Source organism: Ptiloglossa arizonensis, chromosome 13, assembly GCF_051014685.1.
Source record: "Ptiloglossa arizonensis isolate GNS036 chromosome 13, iyPtiAriz1_principal, whole genome shotgun sequence".
NCBI lineage: Eukaryota > Metazoa > Arthropoda > Insecta > Hymenoptera > Colletidae > Ptiloglossa > Ptiloglossa arizonensis.
Window position 1 is genome coordinate 3,689,449 of NC_135060.1, and position 20,936 is coordinate 3,710,384.

General features: G+C 36.9%; 2 protein-coding genes across 12 annotated transcripts in view; one reads left to right on the forward strand and one right to left on the reverse strand.

Annotated features, from left to right (window-relative positions):
- Positions 1-20,936, reverse strand: part of LOC143154006 (uncharacterized) — an 82,057-nt gene that overhangs the window by 4,268 nt on the left and 56,853 nt on the right. The window contains exons 4-9 of the mRNA XM_076325735.1: positions 4,606-4,738; positions 3,654-4,063; positions 2,781-2,937; positions 2,047-2,265; positions 1,308-1,567; positions 594-875 (exon numbers count right to left, since the gene is read on the reverse strand). Of these exons, the coding sequence (XP_076181850.1) occupies positions 594-875; positions 1,308-1,567; positions 2,047-2,265; positions 2,781-2,937; positions 3,654-4,063; positions 4,606-4,678 (1,401 nt within the window). The 5' untranslated portion in view covers positions 4,679-4,738. The remainder of the gene's footprint in view (positions 1-593; positions 876-1,307; positions 1,568-2,046; positions 2,266-2,780; positions 2,938-3,653; positions 4,064-4,605; positions 4,739-20,936) is intronic.
- Positions 10,335-20,207, forward strand: Orco (odorant receptor co-receptor). 11 transcript variants are annotated; one of them, XM_076326007.1, is made up of 9 exons: positions 10,335-10,469; positions 11,022-11,405; positions 11,708-11,985; positions 12,666-12,682; positions 13,262-13,451; positions 18,953-19,052; positions 19,262-19,366; positions 19,881-20,036; positions 20,157-20,207. In XM_076326007.1, the coding sequence occupies exons 1-9, from the start codon at positions 10,335-10,337 to the stop codon at positions 20,205-20,207; spliced, it is 1,416 nt and encodes a 471-aa protein (XP_076182122.1). The 11 variants fall into 11 exon arrangements, with proteins under 11 accessions (XP_076182122.1, XP_076182125.1, XP_076182120.1 ...); XM_076326010.1 differs by having other exon boundaries at positions 12,666-12,676; XM_076326005.1 differs by lacking the exon at positions 12,666-12,682 and adding an exon at positions 12,757-12,776.

The window sequence follows — 20,936 nt, forward strand, 5'->3', positions numbered from 1 at the left end:
AACACTTACGTAACGTTCGTAACAAAATTTATAAACAGTGTTTTCTACGAATAGAGGATCGATGAACAGCATGAATTAATTAAATCGTTCTCTGTAAACACAATATATTGTTCTTTGTAAAGATACAAATTTGTTCCCAAGGTCGTCGTAAGGTCACGCTGTTAGAGGTCGTCGAACTCGTGTCACGTGAGTTTCACATGGTAATGCATTGAAACGTTTGGGACCTTAAAACGACCTTGATAACTCCCAACAATAATTTGTCTTTTTTTTCATATTTCTCTACCGTTTCTTCTTTCTTTGACTTTCAATTAGTTGTTTTTTCGTGTCACCAAAAACCAGTAATGTCTCGGATACTCACCGACAAATGGCACACTTTGTACAATAGATTCTGAGTGAACTTATTTTTATTTCGTTAAGATATCTTTAAAGTACAATCTTTCGGTGAATCGTTCAATCGAAACCTTGTACATTTGCGTTGTAAAGGTTCCAACAAGTTTCAAGAATGGTTCGAGGGCACAAGAGTTCATTATTCAATGGTACTTTTCTGCTTTCCTCTGTTTACTATGTCAAGATCATATTCGCTTTTTTCTTACCAATTTGTCTGTTGCCTTTCGCGACAATCTCCTGAAGACGGGTCCGTTCTGATGGATAATCTTTACGTGGGCAATCGGTAGTGGAAGATCATCGTGTCGACGAATTTTGCAGCCCAGATCCTGACAGCCGTTCGCGATGGTGTTTTTTATAATTATTGGAAGATCCCAAATAGTCGCTGCCTCGTGCAACATCTTCGCTGTTGGTCCTTGAGCGAAGAATGGTATCGGTTTGACGTCGTGTGTGCAAACTCCAGCCACCACCAAAAGTGTGTCTTGCGATAGCTAGGGTTAGGACAATATCGTTGTAAATTGAAAAGAATGAGGATTATTTGTAACTTTGATCAGTCACGTCTGTATTATATGAAGTATTAAATGTAAGTATAATTTTAAGGATAATTAATGAAGTGAGGATTTCAGCTCTTGAGAATCGAGTAAAGAGGTTAACAAATAAAAGGTTTAAACTTTAATTTGCTTCCTGTCTCGGTAGTTTTCCACGAATATTAACTAAGTTACAGGACTTTGAATTTTTCCAATTTTCAATGGATTTTATTCCTTTCACATCCTGTACTCGAAGCATGAATTGTTATTGCACTACGTTGAACAACAGTGCAATTTTTATCAAACTGCTTTCACGAGTCACGAACACAACGAACGAAAGACTTTGCAATAAAATTACTCCGCGTGTCGCGAAAGAATATCAATTTTATTGTTTACTTCTCGTTGCAGGAGTTCCAAGATGGGATTCAGCTCGCTCCCTGGAGCCGTGGCGACCAAAATGAAGCCTTTCTCGTTCGATAGAGATTTCAATTCGGTAATTACGTCAGCCAAATTGGCTGGCAAAGGGCGTAATTTACGGGAGGGATTGATCGACTCATCCGGAGTACCGATATTACCGCCAAGGGATTCGAGCAAAGAACGAAACATCGCCATTCTTATCCTGGAGAACACGTCGAAGACGTTCCACGCAGCATCGTCTGTTCTTAGGACAAACAGATTCGGATGAAAATTTTGCTAAACAGTTCATTTCTTCTCTACGAAATTATTTACCATTTCTCGCCAATTTGAGAAACTTGGTCTCTGAACAGAATAAATTTAATAAATAGAAAACGTAAGTATCTGTCTAGGATTTCAAGGTATAGAATAATTTGCACGGTTTCACGGGAAGGATCTTGTCAAAATTATTTTTTCGGTCGTGGATACGTCGATATTATAAAGATCGTTTACCTTTCTTTTGATATATTTTTATCGTTTATATAATTGTAAACCGACACGAGGAGAAATTCAAGCAATAATGCAAATGTGAAACGGGTTTGAATTTAGAAAATTTTAAATAAAAGGAAATGTTCGAGCGACGAAGGTAATTTTATCCAAATTGAGAGATCTATTTGTTAATAATTCTCATCGTTCCAATCGCGACGTATCGTTAAGTTCTAAAGAAAACAGAGCAACTCACCGTCCTCTCGTCTATTTAGTGCAGTGGACGATGAAGAAGCTCGACTGGTCGGTTTTCCTAGATCGATCGTGTGCCAGTCGTCACGAGTGTCGGGCTTAACACTGCGAATTTCCGGTTTCGTGTTGTTCTCATCGGCCTCGTCGAGTTCTTTCGCGATGTCCACCGATTCCTCGTATCCGAAGAACGATGGGATCGTGAAATTCGCGTTCGATAATGTACCTGAACACCAATTTGTAGAATGAACGTGAAAGGTACACAATAATGGAGAACGATACTGTGGGAATAGAACGAAATAATATGTTCGATAAGTTTTGTCGTTCGATGAAACTTATCGAACAATATTACATTGAACAGTAATAGGTTGTTCAAAAAGTTCTGTCGTTGGATAAAACTTATCGAACAGTTCTGCATTGAACAGTAATAATTGAAAGGTTGTAATAATTGAAATTGAACAGGTTGTTCTTTGCAACGTTTTTGTACGAAACATCAAATTTTTGTATCTTTCCATATTTAAGGATGTCCTCGACATTTGCTCGAACCGTGAAAAGTAGAGATATTCGATAATTGATCGGTGTTGTACTTGTTATTGTATAGCATTGTTGACGACAGTAGCGTTGTTTAAAAATTCACAAGTATTACGGTTCTTGTAAACGCTTTAAAGTGACCACCGTGACATTTTCAATGTATCGAATAGCAAAGTGTGTTCGAAAAGAAATATTATTCAAATACTCAACCTGTCGCCATTCCTTTAACATCCCGAGCCCAAAACAGCAACGCGTCGATGTTCGAACGTAGGAAGTGTTCGCAATCGCATTCTTTGTCCTTGTTACCAGAAACCAATACGTCGTCCAAGGAGAACCGCGTCGCGTCTATGTCAGTATTATGGCAGTTCTGCGACAGATATCGTTGAACGTAACAGACATAAGTACATGTACACTAGAGATAGAGTCAAGTTCAATACACGTACAGTACCGTGCAAAATCTGATGGGTTGCTCGATAAGTTTCGTCGTTCGATGAGAAATGGAACTATTAGGTTCGTTGTTTTATTTTTCGAAAAATGGTATTACTGTTTGATGAATATGTTGATGAAATTTCAACTAGATCCGTCGACTCGTTCGTATATTCACAGTTGTTCGAAGTTCTAGTGTCGTAGTATTTTTTTTACAAGGGAAAATACGACGAAACTTATCGAACAACCTAGTATGGTTGACAATATTCACAGGAGAATTTTGTACACTATTAAGAGCGTTTCGAAAGCGATGCAAATTCAAAGTCCAAAACTTTCCTTCTATTTAGAAGAGATTCGTTTCGTTAAATAAAACATTCTAACGATCATAGATTTCTATCACTGTTTAATCTACTAAGAAAAATCAAATTTCAGTTGTTCCAAATATTGTAGAATCAAAGATTTAAATTACCTTCTACACGTACAACTATCCCTTATTTATTTTGCATACGTGTATATAAATATGGAAGATTTATTCTTTTTATCCTTATTAATTTCTTGCTTCCTGTTCCGTTTATTGAAATATTAATTTTCCTAATATTCAACATCGCTACGGAATTAACACCATGCTGGTGACAATCCACAGCTTTCGATACGTACTTGGAGAAAGCCTTCGACCGGGAACGAACGCGATGCTCTGAAGTCCTTCCAAAGGTTCTCTCGATCTTGGCTCGACTCGGCGATCAAAAGGAGAACGACGTTCCGCGGTATGGAAGGTATACTGTCGGTGATCATACTTTCCTCCATGGGATTAGGTGCGGCATCCTTGACGATTTTCACGAAACGAGACTCGTTTTCGACGTTTTCCAAGACGAAGTCTGACCTCCTCACGTGCAAAGTGTCCCCAGAACTCGTCAACTCTGTGGCTCTGGTCGTTTTCCTTGCGTCCGAGGTTCGCGAGACCTTCTCCATACTCATCTCTTGGGTTCTCTCGCTCGAATTGTGATCGACGGTGACCTTTAGCTCGATTTCCGGTGACGGTGCGATGTTCCAAGTTAGGGGGATGTTTGCTACGATAAATAATAATTTCACTACCCTAATACGAGATTCTTCGATAAGTTTCGTCGTTTGATAAAACTCATTGACCGATTCATCGTTATTCGTCTACTGTTTCGAATGAACAAAAAGTTTAATTAAATTTAATCCATTTCAATGATCTTTGAATTACATCTTGCTCACAGCAATTGAGACACGTTACTGCTGCCTGACTCGAACCTAATCTAATCCACCAACTAAAATAAACGATGTTAACGTTAAATTTGTTCACATTTCTGAAACACTTAAAAAACACTGTTCTCTTATATCTACTTATCGGAAATCTGTGCTTCTTTGAACGAATCAATCGATTCTTTGAAGTTATCTCTGAATGTATATTTTAACGCGTAAGTATTTAGAAATTTTCTTAAATTTTTTCGAGAAGCACGACAATGAAAATTAAACTATTCGTTCGATCCTCGTGTTTATTCGTACCTCGAGTCGCGAAGAAGTATTTCGTGTGAAAAGGAAGCAAAGAAGTTTACAAACGATTATAGAACGAAACGTAAATCAGTACCTGATCGCCCGAAACTAGGCAAAGACATTACAGTCATCGCGCCCAGCAAAACCATCAACGAACATCCATGCATTTTCCGTCAGATTTTGTGCCCACGAGGAATTGAAACTCTTCGTTTCACGGTTTCCTATCCCTTTCGGAAAGATCAACGTTACTATTCAGCGTACGTAAATTGTTCGATGCTTCTTGTATTTATAAATCGTATTATAGATGAAAAATCTGTTCCACGCGATGAACGTGTCTGATCGCTCGTCTTGACAAAAAACGACTAGGCGATGGTTTCCAGGTCAACGAAACGGTTTTCGTGTGGACAAAATAAAAGAAGCAGTCGATCCTCGACGAAATACTTTTTTTCCCCGAGCCACTCGTAACTGCTCTTCAACGGTATTGTTTTGTTTGTCCAAAGTTGACCATAGACATGGAGATTTATCGAAGGTTTATCGGAGTTTGGACGATTGTCTTCCTCGTTGATCTTTTTCACGAGAAAGACAGTTGACAGTTGACAGTTGATCAAATCTATAAATCTGGTAAACCTGGGCCGCGTGTCGTATGTTTCTTTAAGGCAAATGTATCGAACACGCAACGTAATTCGTTATATTTCATGACTCGTTTGATTTTTTAATTATTATTATTTGAATTATTACTTTCTCTTTAACTTTGAAACTATCAAAATTTCACACTATCTACGTTTAGGAGGATACATTTATGTCTCGAGCTTTCTTTCAAAAACGAATGTCAATAAAAGATAGAAAAGATGAAGATCGATTGATCGACGACTTGAAAAAAGTATTTTCTATAACAAACGAATTATATATTATTTAAAAAACGAATTGTGTTTTTAATGTACCCACGTCGTTTCATAAGTAAATATATCTGTATGCTTGTTTCTTAATTGTGAATGTATCGTACGATTTGTTAAAGTGTACGATTATTTTAATTGATAAAATTATAATTAAAATACGAAGTAGTATATTTCATAGTGATGAAAGCACTGACATACTTTTAAAAGAAAATAGGAGAGAAGAATGAGCGGGTCAAGATTATTCTTTTCTCAAGTTCCAGCATCGATGTCTCCGAAACCACTTCTCTGGACGATTACACGGAAAAGGAAGTATTTCATATGCTTTTTATTTATATTTACATTCAGTAACTGTGCGTTTTTTATTTCGTACGGTATGTATCGTATTATAACAAAATCTTAAACCTTTAATATAATATCGAAGATACTGTTATTTTTTTTTTCTTTTTCTACGTAAAGCAAACAGCAAATATATTTGAAACAGAGAATGCAATTTCTATAGTTTTTAAAGTAGGATAAACTAAAGTTTGTTCAATTAGAAGTAACTCTACGATTCCACAAAAGAAAGGCATTAAACGAAGGAAGCTGTTTACGTTTCCTATGTGCTCCTTTGGAAAGAGAACTTTAGCAAGAAGGTGTTTTAATTAATCATAGCTTCATCGCCTCGATTCCTCTATGATCATTTCAATAGTGTCAGGGTTGTTCGAGGTAAACTCGATAATAAGTATATACGAGCTCGTATCTATAACGTAGCCTAGATACTTTGTTCTTCTTCGGATTTCTTTTCAACTATGTTGAGGAGAGAACCATCATGCATTCGAGAAAATGTAGAAAAACGCGAGGACCAGCTACAGTAAATCACGTTACATCGTTTTATGAACGTAAGCTTGTACAGTTGTAAATATTTTCAACTTTAAACATTTCTATGAACGTCTTGATGTCTTGAGAAAAATTAGATAAATATTGAAGGGACGAGGTAACTTTCACATTGTATCGTAATGTCACTGGATCTACTTCTCGATTAATAAAATATGAACATTATAAGTGCACGATATGTAAACGTCAAAAAAAGTGGGAGAAATTTATTTAACTTTCATAAGAAAATAAATAAACTCTGGAAATTTAAAAAGAAACCATTATCGATCTGTATTATTCTAAATAATAAGTTTTAACTTACAGGAATGTATCAATTTTCAAGACCTTTGAAATAAAAAACGATCAATATTTATGTGTGACGCTATAGTATTTAATAATGGAAAGAAATATACATTTGAAACGATAAGAATACAAATATTTAATCAGAGCTCTATGAACGATAAGAATTCCCATGAAAGATACAAAATAATGAATTTTAAACAGGATAGCCATGATTTAATGCATGACCTATATTTCCGAAGTGAGCTACACTGCGTATTGACTTAAAACGGAGGTTGTAGAGCAAATCATCAATATGCATATATGAGTGCAGCCATTAGCCCTTTATTATTTAAGCCAATAGTCTTTAGGTTGACATAAGTCACAAACACTTAATGATATATGCTCGATGAAATATTCTTCGCGGGTAAAACTCAACGTATACTTGCTTAACCAGGATGACAGTATATTGTCCACGAACGTTCCAATACCGATTTAAATACTCTCTTAGCTGAGATCATTCGGACTGTTGTTATTAGAACAATGGACCGAATAAAAATGATATTTTTAATAACCTTTATACTTTAATATTCTAGAACTTTTAAAGCTACAATTACGAAATAAACCTTTCTCCTTTGAATTTCTAAGAAAGCTAATATGAATTCTAATTTCAAGGCAGTTTACAATGCAAACATTCAATCAAGTCTTGGATCTTTTCTAGGCAAACTAGTTTTACTATACTATAAAGTATTAGTCAAATACTTTTAGTACCGCTTATTTTCAACGATGATTACCTAATTTTAGTTAACTCGGGAGCCAAGTGAGCGCAATTCAGAAACAAGAAGTGCTGTGAACATCACAAAATAACAATTATCGACAACGAATCGCAACTTAAATGTTCTCGAATGCAATTTCACTCTTATCGAGTACAAAACGAAGACGAGCAAATGTTAACCATTCGGCCGTGAAACGAATGGATTTCGTTATCTTCGAGCATCGAATCAACCAATAACAGCTTCGTTATTTCCGAACATCGAACGAAAGATTAACAATACCATTGCTCGTGAGACAAATAAACTTTTGTATCTTCAAACATCAAACAGAGTCCCACCGTCTCCTTCTGAAACACAAGGAGGAAAAATCGTTGCGAACCGTGGGAAACACTACAACGTGAGCAAAGTTTCTAGAATATTCGCGTTCGTTTTTTATATTTACATAAAACAATATTCTTACAAATAAGACAATTGCGTTCTGTACTGGACCGAGTGATCTATTTAAACAATACGTAACAGATAGACCGATTCCAAGTTTGAAGATCCTTGAACACCAAAAGTTTCTAGAATATTCGCGTTTGTTTTTTATATTTACATAAAACAACACCCTCACAAATAAGACAATTGCGTTCTGTACTGGACCAAGTGATCCATTTAAACAATACGTAACGTATATACCGATTCCAAGTTTGAAGATCCTTGAACACCAAACAGAACGATCCCACTGCAAACCAAAATACAAGGAAACCTGTAACCAAGTACAAAATGGAGGGGTTCTCGAACTTGGAACGAGGTGAGTTCGGTTCGAAGATTCTCGTTCGATCGAACGAATCGACGGAAGTGTGTAAAACATCGAAGAAAACATCGTTGCGATCGAGCCGTGGGAATCACAGCGACGCGAGCAAAGTTTCTAGAACGTCCGTGTTCGAGACCTTCTTAACGCATGCAGCATTTTCCTTCGGCGTGCCGGGCAACCCCTCCTGGTCGCCGATCGGCGAGTGTAGTCGTCGAAATCTGAATAATTGATACGATTACAAAGCTCCGTGTCGACGATACAAGGAACAACATGGCCACGACAAGCCGGCAGCAACGTCCGCGGACGTCTGCGCCTCGCGGTACCCTGCGCCGATTGGTCCACGTTTGGTGCCCCGTACGGTCTGGAGGGGTTTCACCACGGTGACAGCTGGCGGCTCCCCGTGAACGAAGAGGGTTATTGGAAAGACGAGGAGGAACCCTCGTCCTGGCGGTCGAGGGTCAGCCTGTCAGTTTTCATCGATACCGCGTGCCCCTGCTGCTCGTATAGTGTGATTCTACCGGTGAACTCGCGCGGGGTTCGCGTTCGCATCGTGGATTTCATCGACGCGACCACGTACCGGCCTCAAGGTGAGAAACCAAATCGAACTGGAAACGATTCCAAACGCGAGATAATACATCGTTTTGGGGATCTTCGTACGCTATTCGAGAACCTGGTCCGGTGTTCGAAGAGAGACTCCAGACGGTTGGTACAGAGAAGGTGGCTCGACATATTGGTTCGTAGACGCGAGGAAGCTGTTGGAATGCTTCCAGTATTCGAATTCTCAAGGTTGAGGACCTTCGTGTCTCTGCAGAGACACTTTGAGACTTTGCGGTTGTCTCTAGGCTGACGTTGAGAGACTTCTCGAGAATCCAAGTGTCTTTCTTTGGGGCGTTTCACTTTGAATCTTGAGAATTCGAGGGTTTGCTACGATGTTGCTCAATGTTGCCCAATGTTGAGTCCCTTTGAGACTCTGTGGGTGTTTTTCTCCAGGTTGACATTAAATTACCTCGATATTTTTCTTGGTGTCTTCGTTCAGATTGTTTCGTGTTGAATCTTCTTGAGATTTTGAAGTCTTGCTTTAGATCGATGTCTTCTCGAGACGTTGTTAGTCAACTTGGGATTCTAATGGTGTGTTCCTCTAAATTGATGGTAGTTTCAAGTCTTCTCGAGAACGCATCTTCAACATCGATGTACAATTATTTACCGTAATTAAGTATGCGTTGTCTCAATATGTACGCAATAAAAACTGAACTTGTTTATTGTTCATTTATTATCCAGATTGCATGTTTATCGTTTCTTTCGAAATCGACAAAAATTTTAATATTCGCGTAATTGTTCGTGACAAACGCCTGGTGCAATGTTTCAGTTGTTGTTAGAGATAGTTTATCGTCGTAATATGTAAAGTTTCAGACACGGTTATAATCTGTGACAAAACCTGAATAATTTCCAAAATATTGTTCGTTTCTTTTCAATTTTATTTCACCGAGAATTAAAGAAAAACTATATACGTACGTTCAACCAGCCGTTATATAATTTCGTGAAACTTTTCTACAAAGTTAAATAACGCGGAAGTATCATGTCAAACACAAAATTAAGTACGGTACTCATTAATTATGTCCCAAGGTTACAAACTTTAACTAGCAACAATTCACGAACTACATCTACGACTCTATCGAATTCAGTTGTGGTCGGAGGAACCGACGTTTCTAACAACCAGATAATTAGATGCATTTAATTTTGTCGTTCCTATATCTGTGCATAAATTAAATAAATTAAACGTACGTAAATTCAAGCATTATTAGTTACATCGCGTTTAAAAGTACCGTACACGCAATTAAGAAAATTGAAGAACGAATATACATTAACGATTGAAGACTTAATAACCTTTGGGTCGATAATGGAAGCTTACGAGAGTCGTATAATTCTTAAATAACATATACAGAAAAGAAATTAAGCTTCCAAGCTGCCATCGAATATTTATTGCTCTACGTAACAGCATTAATGACACCTGTTACGATTATTTTGCAATAGTAGCAATTGCGAACAATTTTTATCGATGGAAAAGAAAAATTAAATTTAATTTATGGTTCAATTTTATCTCGAGGAAATTATACAATACTTTAACCTTACTATTAATCTCAGACCACAGAACTGAATAAGCGAACCTCGAGATAGGGAGAAACTTTATAGAAATTAAATAACAAATCGTTCAAAATGTTTGTCCCAGATGATGAAATTCAAGCAACAGGGCCTAGTCGCGGACTTGATGCCCAACATAAGGCTGATGAAAGGCAGTGGACATTTCTTATTCAATTATTACGATGACAATTCCACGAAATTCGTGCACAAGATCTTCGCCATCGTAAGTAACATCGTCGAAATATATTAGGTTGTTTCTCAAGTCATTTCCTTTGTTTTTTTTTTTGATAAAAATGAAACACGATTTTTCTAGAGCGTATAAACATTTTATTCAATTATATATTCCCCATTTTGGAAAACGAAATCACTTACCAAACAATCCAATAAATCTAATGCTTGAAATAATGTTCACAAACGTGCAGATGTGAAGCAACGAAAGAGAATATTATCAATAATTGAAACAAATGTGCAACAACACGGTATAATAAGTATACGATAAAAAGTCACTGTTTCTGACAAGAATTGTTAAACTTTCATTCGACGAACGAAGTCAAGTGTAACCTCCCTTCTTCTTCTCTTTGCTATAGCTTCGGAATTGAGTCTACCACGTGATCGATATATCACGTTCACCAAACTTAGAGCTTCCAATTCTCATGGTCCCACGAACTCTTTTAACGATTCTTCCTCTTTTAACAATACCTCGAAAGATACGTCGATTCGTTGAAAAACTTCAAACACCTCGATAAGCTTCAGAACGAAATTAATTGGTCCCCAGATACACTTGATCCTGCTCCTGATGCAGTTCGGATTCTGCGGTATAAATCTTATGCTGGAGAGCGACGACGTGGACGATCTGACAGCGAACACGATCACAATGCTGTTCTTCACGCACAGTGTGGTCAAGTTGATTTACTTCGCGGTCAGGAGCAAATTGTTTTACAGAACTTTCGGGATATGGAACAACCCTAACAGCCATCCGCTGTTTGCCGAGAGTAACGCACGGTATCACCAAATAGCCGTGAAGAAGATGAGAATATTGTTACTGGCCGTTATGGGGACCACGATCCTGTCTGCGATCTCATGGACCACCATCACGTTCATCGGTGACTCCGTGAAGAAGGTCGTTGATCCTGTCACCAATGAAACATCATTTGTCGAGGTAATATGGAAGATGTTTATAAGTAATCTCTTTCACGGAATGGTCTCGATTTAAATAAATTTTAGTTAAGTACATTTTAGTTAAGTTACATCGATGGTAGAACAAAATTGTAGTCTACTATTAATCGTTAAAATTACCAACTAGACATTTCCTGACACTTGTTTACCGGAACTCTCTCGTAAACACTGTCCAACACTTCTGTTTGTTTTTCTGTTGGTTCGATCGCTATGAATAGTGTTGGTTTGTTTGAAGAAAAGTAATCGTTTTCAACAAACGAACGCGTTCTCTTCTCATTCCACCAGATACCCAGGTTACTGATGCGTTCTTGGTACCCGTTCGACCCAAGCCACGGAATGGCCCATATTTTGGCGCTCGTGTTCCAATTTTACTGGCTGTTGTTCGCCATGGCGGACGCGAATCTCCTTGACGTGCTTTTCTGTTCGTGGTTACTGTTCGCCTGCGAGCAAATCCAACATCTGAAGAACATCATGAAACCTCTGATGGAGTTCAGCGCGACACTGGACACAGTTGTGCCGCACAGTGGTGAACTGTTTAAGGTGAGTTACTTCACACATTTATCGTAGTGCTTTGAAAGAAAGAATCTATGTGGAAAAATGTGAATAATATCTCTTTGTACTGATACGTCAGTCATCGAAGCTTAACAACCGTTTAGATACATTTTTTTTTTTTTTTTTGATCGTTTTAAACCATTTGTATCGTTCAATAAATAAAGGGTCGAGATGTAGAGTCATAATTCGTTCGTGGGACTAGGCGTAGCGTATACGTGACATCGATGTATGATAATTATACAGGGTGTGACCCATTAATAGGTGTGACCTAGTTTATCGACGAATTTAGTACAATATACGATAAAATAAATTTATACAGACACATTCGATCTTGTTTGCGAGTCGCGACAAGCTTTGCGTTGCAGTAACTCTCGTCGAACTGAGCTAGATTCGAATTCATTGGATGTTTGTTTGTTACGTCGTCTGAAATTCATCGTCCGTAAAAATTGTATTGAAATATTCCCTGTGAGAATTGAACGATGTTCTCGGCAAGTCTGAGTAACAATTGAACATCTCGAAAGAATAAGAAACTCAATGGTAAGACTTTTACAGGATTGCATTGAGATTTTAGGTAATCGTTCCGAACACTTTTTGCAAAGGTGCATAATCACAGTTGGTCACGAGACAAAACTTGTTACAACTTAAAATTCAAGTGCTGAATTAATTCTTGAATTAAATCATGCACATTAAGGGACAACCTGTGTAACCGTACATTAGTTTCCAATTATTTTACTTTACGAGCTATTCGAACAAACTTAAGTACGTGCACATCACGTACATAGATTAATAAGTTCCCAGAGAAGTCTATACCTGACCGTAAATTTTGAATTATTATTAATCGACTTCGAAGTTACGCTTGGGTCGCGCATAAATTCCCAGATAAATCTCAATTGTACCGTATTATATCACAGATGATAATCGTTAAAATGATATCTAAAACGAAGCAAGAAATAATTTTACAATCATTCTCCCATAGTCTCTGTCATTTTCAACATTTTCAATCGTTTAAGAATTTAGAGATTTCTAAGAATCGTTTCAGAAATTATAATTCTTAATTCTAATTAATATTTCTATTAATCATTGTCCGAAACGAGAAAGTGGAATTTTATGTTCTCGATCGTTGCCACGTAGGAAGAAACCTGTATATATGAAAAGTAAGAAAATTCTGAAGTGAAAAATGTTACGTCTCGATTGTTTCATCAATCCACGGTGTTCGTACTTCTCAGGCTGGAAGCGCCGATCACGTCAGGGATCACGAACCACCACCACCACCCACACCATCGCAAGGTGAAAATATGTTGGACATGGATCTTCGAGGTATATACAGCAATAGGCAAGATTTTACAACTACGTTCCGCCCCACCGCTGGAATGACGTTTAACGGAGGCGTAGGGCCAAACGGTTTGACGAAGAAACAAGAAATGCTGGTGAGAAGCGCCATCAAGTATTGGGTGGAGAGGCACAAACACATTGTCAGGTGAGTGTCTCAATTAACTCACCATATGCCACACAAACGTGAAAATTATCAGACTCGAAATGTTTTCGTGTGTTTGTTACTTCTTCACGGAAATGGAACAAAAATCGTGGTTAAAGGTTGAAAGATTCAATTTACGAAATACAGTTGCATGGAATAATTTCGAAAATAATAATTCTCTGTGTGTGAATCAATGAAATGCTCTTAGTTGAATTGTTTTGTCAGTCAATGATCGTCGTCTGTTATCTTGATTATTTGTTGTTTCCATTTGTATTCCGTGTTTCTTTTATCGGTGTGAGTTTTCATTTTAACGAACTTTACCGATTCTACTTTGTTATATAAAATCGATATTATGGAGCAGGCAAGAAACGTTTTGCTTAGAAAAATGGCCATAAAATGTTTTCTTGAATAGGGAAGTTGGTCGAGAGAAGTTTAATCAAATCGTTATTTCTAAAAAATTCTTTTCCTTTATTTTCTTACAATTTAAATTTAATAATTAACACACGGCTACAGCTTGTAAGTTGTCACGTTCCTACATCCTGCAACAGATTTTGATTGAAGTATTTTCTACATTTTTCTTTTCGCACGACGATGTACAACGCTATCGATCGTAAGTTTGAGACCGTCCCTTAGCGAACCAGGAACGGATTGTTTTATGAAAATTTCAGTTGTAGGTACGCGTGCAAGTTTCTCTGTACAAAGCTTAAACATTTATGCACTTGACAAAGATAAACGTAGTTTATTAGATTTCATTGTATAATTGTAAAGAATTATTTTCGTAGGTTTCTTTCAAGTAATTCGATTCGTTTCTTCAGCTTGCAATGCTAATATATTTTAAGATCAAGCAAAATTAATAAATTTCTTCTTATTTTGTAGTAAATTAATTTTTAACAAACTCCTGGAGTTACTCACGTCATGGAACGTCTCTCTTGAAACTAAATTTTGTTCTACGATATAATTAATATTGTGTAGGTATAGCTACTCGTAAGATTCTTCGATTAATTGGAATTTTCGTAAAGACGCTTTAAAAACAATCTCGATAAAATTCCTTTATCGGTAAATTCAAAATTTCTAATTCAATTACATTCATAATCGTTTCATAATTCGATCACCGTATTACGACGACCATAAATATAAATTAATTCTTAACAAAAGATAGTCGATCGTGTACGATAAACTCCAAACGAATTTTCTTCGTTTGTAAAAGACCTCATTGCTCCGAAGAAACTATTTATTTCGTCGTCGGAAGTTTTCCGACCGATTCTATCAATTCAATTACCGAAATAACGTTTCGTATTACGTGGCTGAAAATAAAATTTTTTCGAATTCAGCGAGGTTAAATTACAGCGCGTCGCAATTTCAAAGTTCGTCACCGTGTCGAGTGCCTTGACTACGGTATAACCCAGTTTCCCATTTCGATTCTCATCTGGAGTTCGCTTCTACACAGAAACGTAATCTACGACGACAATGAGAGGACCTTGCGCCTTCGCGAACCTAACAATGAGAGACTTCCATTAGGATAATAATCCCTGCCAGGTGCACACGTAAATTCGCGGAACTTCGTTACATCGTACACTTTCCAACGATGTCAGTATATACTTCCCAAAATTGTTCGTTAAACCTCCATTATACAGAGCGATCCAAAAGTAGTTTTAACAAATTCACAAGTACGTTCGACAGATTCTCCACGCTAACGAGGGAAGATCGTAAACTTGGAAATTTAAGTAACTACGAAACTTTAGAAATACGTGGAGAATACTTTGATAAATGATACACAATTTCCCTTTGCTGTTCATTGCTGAAAATTTCACACAAATTCTTCAATTGGCTGTTCGAAACGATCATGTGACTTTTCTTCAATGTCTACTTTAAGCGATATTAAATATAATTCACGGATATGTACGTACACGAAATTTTAATCGGTCAAAAGTCAATAGTAACTTCGTATCGAGGAATATTCGGAAAATGTATACTTTTATCGATGATATTTGGAAAATATTCTTTTCCTGTAACGTGACTTTAATTGACTTGAAATTTTAGCATCAATCGTGTCGAATTTGCAATACCTGAACAATTTCACTCACGCGTAAAGAAATTTCCGAAATTTTGTTAAGATTTTGCACATTTCCAGTGCAATTAAAAGTAAAAGATACGTATTCTTTCTTTGTTGCTGCAACTAAGAATTATGGGATGAAATTACCTTCTAAAATTGTAATCACCTTTCTAATATTATCTTGAAAACTTCATTAAAGATATACGGATATTTTCGAAACAAATACTTTGTTACTTTCGATTGAAAATAACACGGTGTACAGATCGGTGAAGAATAATCAGTCCATTGAGTGTTAAATTATTATTTTTACAAAATTAACGTTTAGTCGCTTTCACCGATCGCGGTGATCCCCTTTAATCGAAAATGGAAAGTCAGCTTATGTAACGTGTTACGATAGTTTCTAAAAATGATTTTTCGCAAGATAGTTCCGTCGAAAGAATTTCTTTTATTTTTAAACGTGTAGTGCACTTTTGTTTACACTGTTCATTGTTACCGGTGAGACGACACCTGGCCAAGGTAAGTGACCACTGTCCGAGAAGACGATCGCAATAATCGAAAATAGAGCGAAAGTCAGATTACTTTCAATCGTCGACGAGTGAACTTCGTCTCGTTATTCTTAGATTGTTCGTAAAGTGATTTCATTTCCCAAAATGAAGAATATATAATTTAATAAAACGTTTATACGCTCTAGAAAAATTGTGTTTCATTTTACCAAAAAAAAAAAACGAAATCACTTTCCGAACAACCCAATACAATAGGTTGCTTTATTTTTCTAAAGATGATACTCTGTTCGATGAACATGTATGAAGTTTCGTATAAACCATCGACTCGTTCGTATATTCACAATCGTCCAAAGTTCAAGTGTAGTATCTTTTCACAATGAAAAAAACGACAAAACTTATCGAACAACCTAACAGTAAGTGATAGATGTAAGTGTTACTGTTCAATAAAAATTCTCATTTGTTACGCCTGTCCCCTTAAACAAAACGAATCTGGCCCGAGGAGCTTGAAGTAACATCTGTGAAACAAAGATCAAAATTGGTAAGAGATGATCGTCGCAAAGAAAATCGTCCGATGGAGACCGATCCATGGTGGAAGTTAGGTTTAAAAGACGAGAAATCTTTCGAAACGAGGAAACACACGAGTCGTGTCGCGCGAGGCATAAAGTAAGTTTGAAAGAAGAGAGAGAAACCGTATGGCGTTTCCTATAGGTTCCACGGCGGCGACGGAACAGAGGATGCGTGTATTCCCACGGTGGTGAAGTATTTATTCTAAGAGAGCGCGATATTGACCGCAACTGGGGACGTACCGTGCGGACGGGACAGTTTATTGGACAATTCAGGGGTTGCACGATGTTTTCACGTTCACGTGTACCCCGGTATACGTGTCTAACACGTGTATGTACACGTTTTCTTTCGCGATGCGAACGATGCACGCCGCGCGGACCACGTTCGTCATTTGCCCTTCGACCTCCGTGCGAATTCCTGGCCAAGGGACTCTCGAGACGAAAAAATTGGCGAAAACCTGTTGCCCATTGGCCACCAACCCTTGTCGTCAGCTTCCTGTTGTCTGGTTCGAAGTTTCAAATCTCTGATTTAGGCAGCGTGAAACGAAGACACAAAAAGGCAACGTTTTACAAACCATTACAGATAGACACTGCTTTTTTTTCAATTTGAGGTTCAGTAGAGACCTTAGTTCGAGGTTTGGGACCTCTGAGACAGAAACGAAGATATGAGAAGGCAACGTTTCTTTCATTACGGTTGGATACTGTTTTATTTTTCAATTTGAAGTTTAGTGGAGTCTCTAGTTCGAGGTTTAGGGCCTCTGAGACAGAAACAAAAATATAAGGCAATGTTTCTTTCATTACAGCTGGATATTGTTTCTTTTTTCAATTTGAGGTTTAGTAGAGTCTCTAGTTCGAGGTTTAGAACCTTTGAGACAGAAACTAAGGTATAAGAAGGCACTATTTTTTTCATTACAATTGAATACTGTTCCTTTTTCAATTTGAGGTTTAATAGAGTCCCTAGTTCGAAGTTTAGGATGTCTTAAAATATTTATTGGTACGCATTCTGGGTTTACGTTCGCGGGTGTTATAGTAGAAAACTGTTTTTTTATCGCACTATCGGAAATGATAAAGATTAAGCTAGTCGATGGAATGCTTAACAAGTACATTTGGAGTAGAACGTTTAATGTTTGATATCTCTGGTGCCTGACAGGCACACTTGGAGTAGAAGGTTTGATATCGCTGGTGCCTGACAGGCTCACTTGGAGTGATGAGGGTTAATACGATTTCTAATTGATAGGGAACATGAAGACGTTAGGGTATACTAATTTGTTCTTCGATAGTTTAGTAGCAGAATTCTTCTCTAATAGTTGAATGTTACACTTTCTTTATCAACTTGAAATTTGATAGTTTTCTTAGTTTAAGTAACGAAGAAATAATAAAATTAATGCAGTATGAATTCTTCTTTCTTAGTTAAGCGTAATAATTTTTTCTTAATTTTGAAATCTGATGAATAATAGTAACAACAATGATACACATTATTAGTGAAAATCATAAAATCGTTTCGAATGCTTCGCTATAAGTGTCCAAGATAACGAAGATAATGTACAATAGATAGTGGAACCTCTCGCTTATGGAACTTCCGCCATTAATAAAGTTACTTCGATATTTCATCGAGTAAAATTGCAGTACAGAGATATTGGGAATATGCTAGGATATTAAGAAAAATATTAGAGGTCCATACGTGCGCGAAAGAGATGAAAAATATTAACGAACTGAGAACATATGCGAAGAATGCATGTGTTAACGAAAATTTCAGTGTTAGAGAGTCATAGATTTAAGATGTTAAAGAGATATTAAAAAGCGACGTACCTAAGAAATTAAGAAACTGAGGGCGTTAAAGGGAAGTAGACATTGGAAAATATGGACATACTTAAAATAAGTAAAGCTAGGGAAAAGATAGGGATGTTAAAGAAACCGGGATATCCGAAGAAGATGAAATTATTAAGGAGGATAAAAGTATTAAAGGAGCAGAAGTATTAGAAATGGTATAAAATGGAGTTGAAAGTATCGAGGAAATGAACATTGGAGCGAAACAGCGATATTACAGAAATAGAAACACCAAGGAAGCGATGAGGATATTAAAAAGGTGGAGTTGTTGAGAAGATGGCGAGATTTAGGACGATATTAAAAGAAGAGCGAAATAGTAACGAAATATTTCAACAATGTTGAATAAACAGAAAAGTAGAAAAAGCTGTCTCGAATGAAATGTACGGAGTTCAAGAAACTCTCCAGTTTAGAAAGTTAGAAGAGAGTAAAAAGTGAATCGTCGATTATTTTTCGAAGAAACTGATCTATTATTTTTACGATAACTAAAATAATGATTAATAATAAATTATTATTAATAATAGGTATTATAATTTCCTGTTTTTTATTATTCTATTTTAGATTGGTCACCGCGATCGGAGATGCTTATGGTGTAGCTTTACTGCTACACATGTTGACCACTACTATTACGTTAACGTTACTCGCTTATCAAGCAACAAAAGTAAGATGATGCATTATCGTATTTTCCACTATAATGATCTATAACTGATTAATAATTTACTTGTCTCTTTCTTCTTCCTTGGCAATTATTTATACGTACTTAATTATATTCTACATCGAAACAAAGACCAAGAATAGTCTCGTACCTTTCAAACAAGTCGATCTTCATTCCCTATAGTGCGATAAATAAATCTTTAATTCAATTCACAGGTTCATGCAGTTGACACGTATGCAGCGTCGGTAATAGGTTACCTGCTCTACTCTCTAGGACAAGTTTTCATGCTTTGCATATTTGGAAACCGTCTGATTGAAGAGGTACGTACAATCTTCGCTATCTAATCGAAAGAAGATTGCAGAAAATTGGAATTGTTAGTATTGATTCATGCGAGGATAGACTCAATCAAGACTCACGACTTTAAAGTCACTCTTGAGAGAACCAATGAGTATCCAGTCGTTCCAGTGGAATAAAATGAATCCGAGGTTGACCCAATTACATCCCACATGGCCAGTGACATACCTACCGAACTCCATAAATCCGAGTTTATCCTGATCGTATCTCGCGCATAAAGGTTCCTCAGATTTAACGAATCAAAATTTCCTTCTATCGGGTTCAACCACTCCAAAATTTTTTCGATCCAGATCCACGAGTTCAAAATTCGGAGTATTAAAATTTAAAAATCGTCCTTATCGAACCTCATTGGAACAAGATTGTCCAGGTTGTTCTCGTTGAATCCTGCGAGTCCAAGATCGTTTCTATCGTGTACTATTTGTGTATTATTTTATAGTCCTACGTTAGAAGAAATTAACTTTCCATTTGTATTGTACACAGAGCTCGTCAGTGATGGAAGCCGCTTACTCGTGTCACTGGTACGATGGTTCAGAAGAAGCCAAAACGTTCGTCCAGATCGTCTGCCAACAATGTCAAAAGGCGATGTCGATTTCGGGAGCGAAGTTCTTCACCGTATCATTGGATCTGTTCGCATCGGTAAAGTCATGCGTTTCATTTTCTTGACGAAAAATAATCGAATTGAAATTACGTCGTTAATAAATCCTAATGAAATTCCAATCGTTCGGAGTGCTAACTGGACAATATTGAACTTTATAGGTACTGGGAGCCATGGTTACTTACTTCATGGTGTTGGTGCAACTGAAATGAACATCCAAGGCTGGTTATTTCAGTAATGAACGCGAGAACTGGAATGTTCGTGTATGCGTGGTAGCGATTGTCAAACACGAATATCGCACTTCGTGTCCTGATATCAATTTAGTAGAGAACGGTTGGCGAGTATTCGGATTGAAGTTTTGTCTGCAGATTGCGAGTAACATCACCCTTTGTCTTCAAATACTTCTCACACAATGTTAGAAACTTGGAAACTTTATCTTCAATATATCTAATTGAAGACCAGAGGATCCGAATTCAAAGTGAATTTCGACAACGATTTGTTCCTCCTAAGAATTACTTGAAAGCAACGAGTCATCTGCACGAAAATTAAATTGCGCTTGAAGACGAATAAACTTGAGTGATCGTTAAACTTTTAGTCGTACCGAGTTTTACCATTGATGAAATTGTAATTACAAAAGCAATAGTACTTAGCAAAAGAGAGGACATCGGTCCTAGAAATTGTACTGTTGCTGTTTCAATTTTGATGTATCGTAATACTGAATTTTATTTTAACGAGAAGATCAATACTCGTGGTATAATTATAAGGATTTTAAAATCGTAGTAGCTGAAAAAAAAAAAATGTTGGCATTACGTGCAAATTATTAAAAAAAATTGTCCAGCAATTTAAAAAAGGATTTTAATTTATTGGACGATCGGTCATTTCAATAGTACATGTGTTTATTTTAATAATTCTGTACTCGTATATAATAATCGTATTCTCCG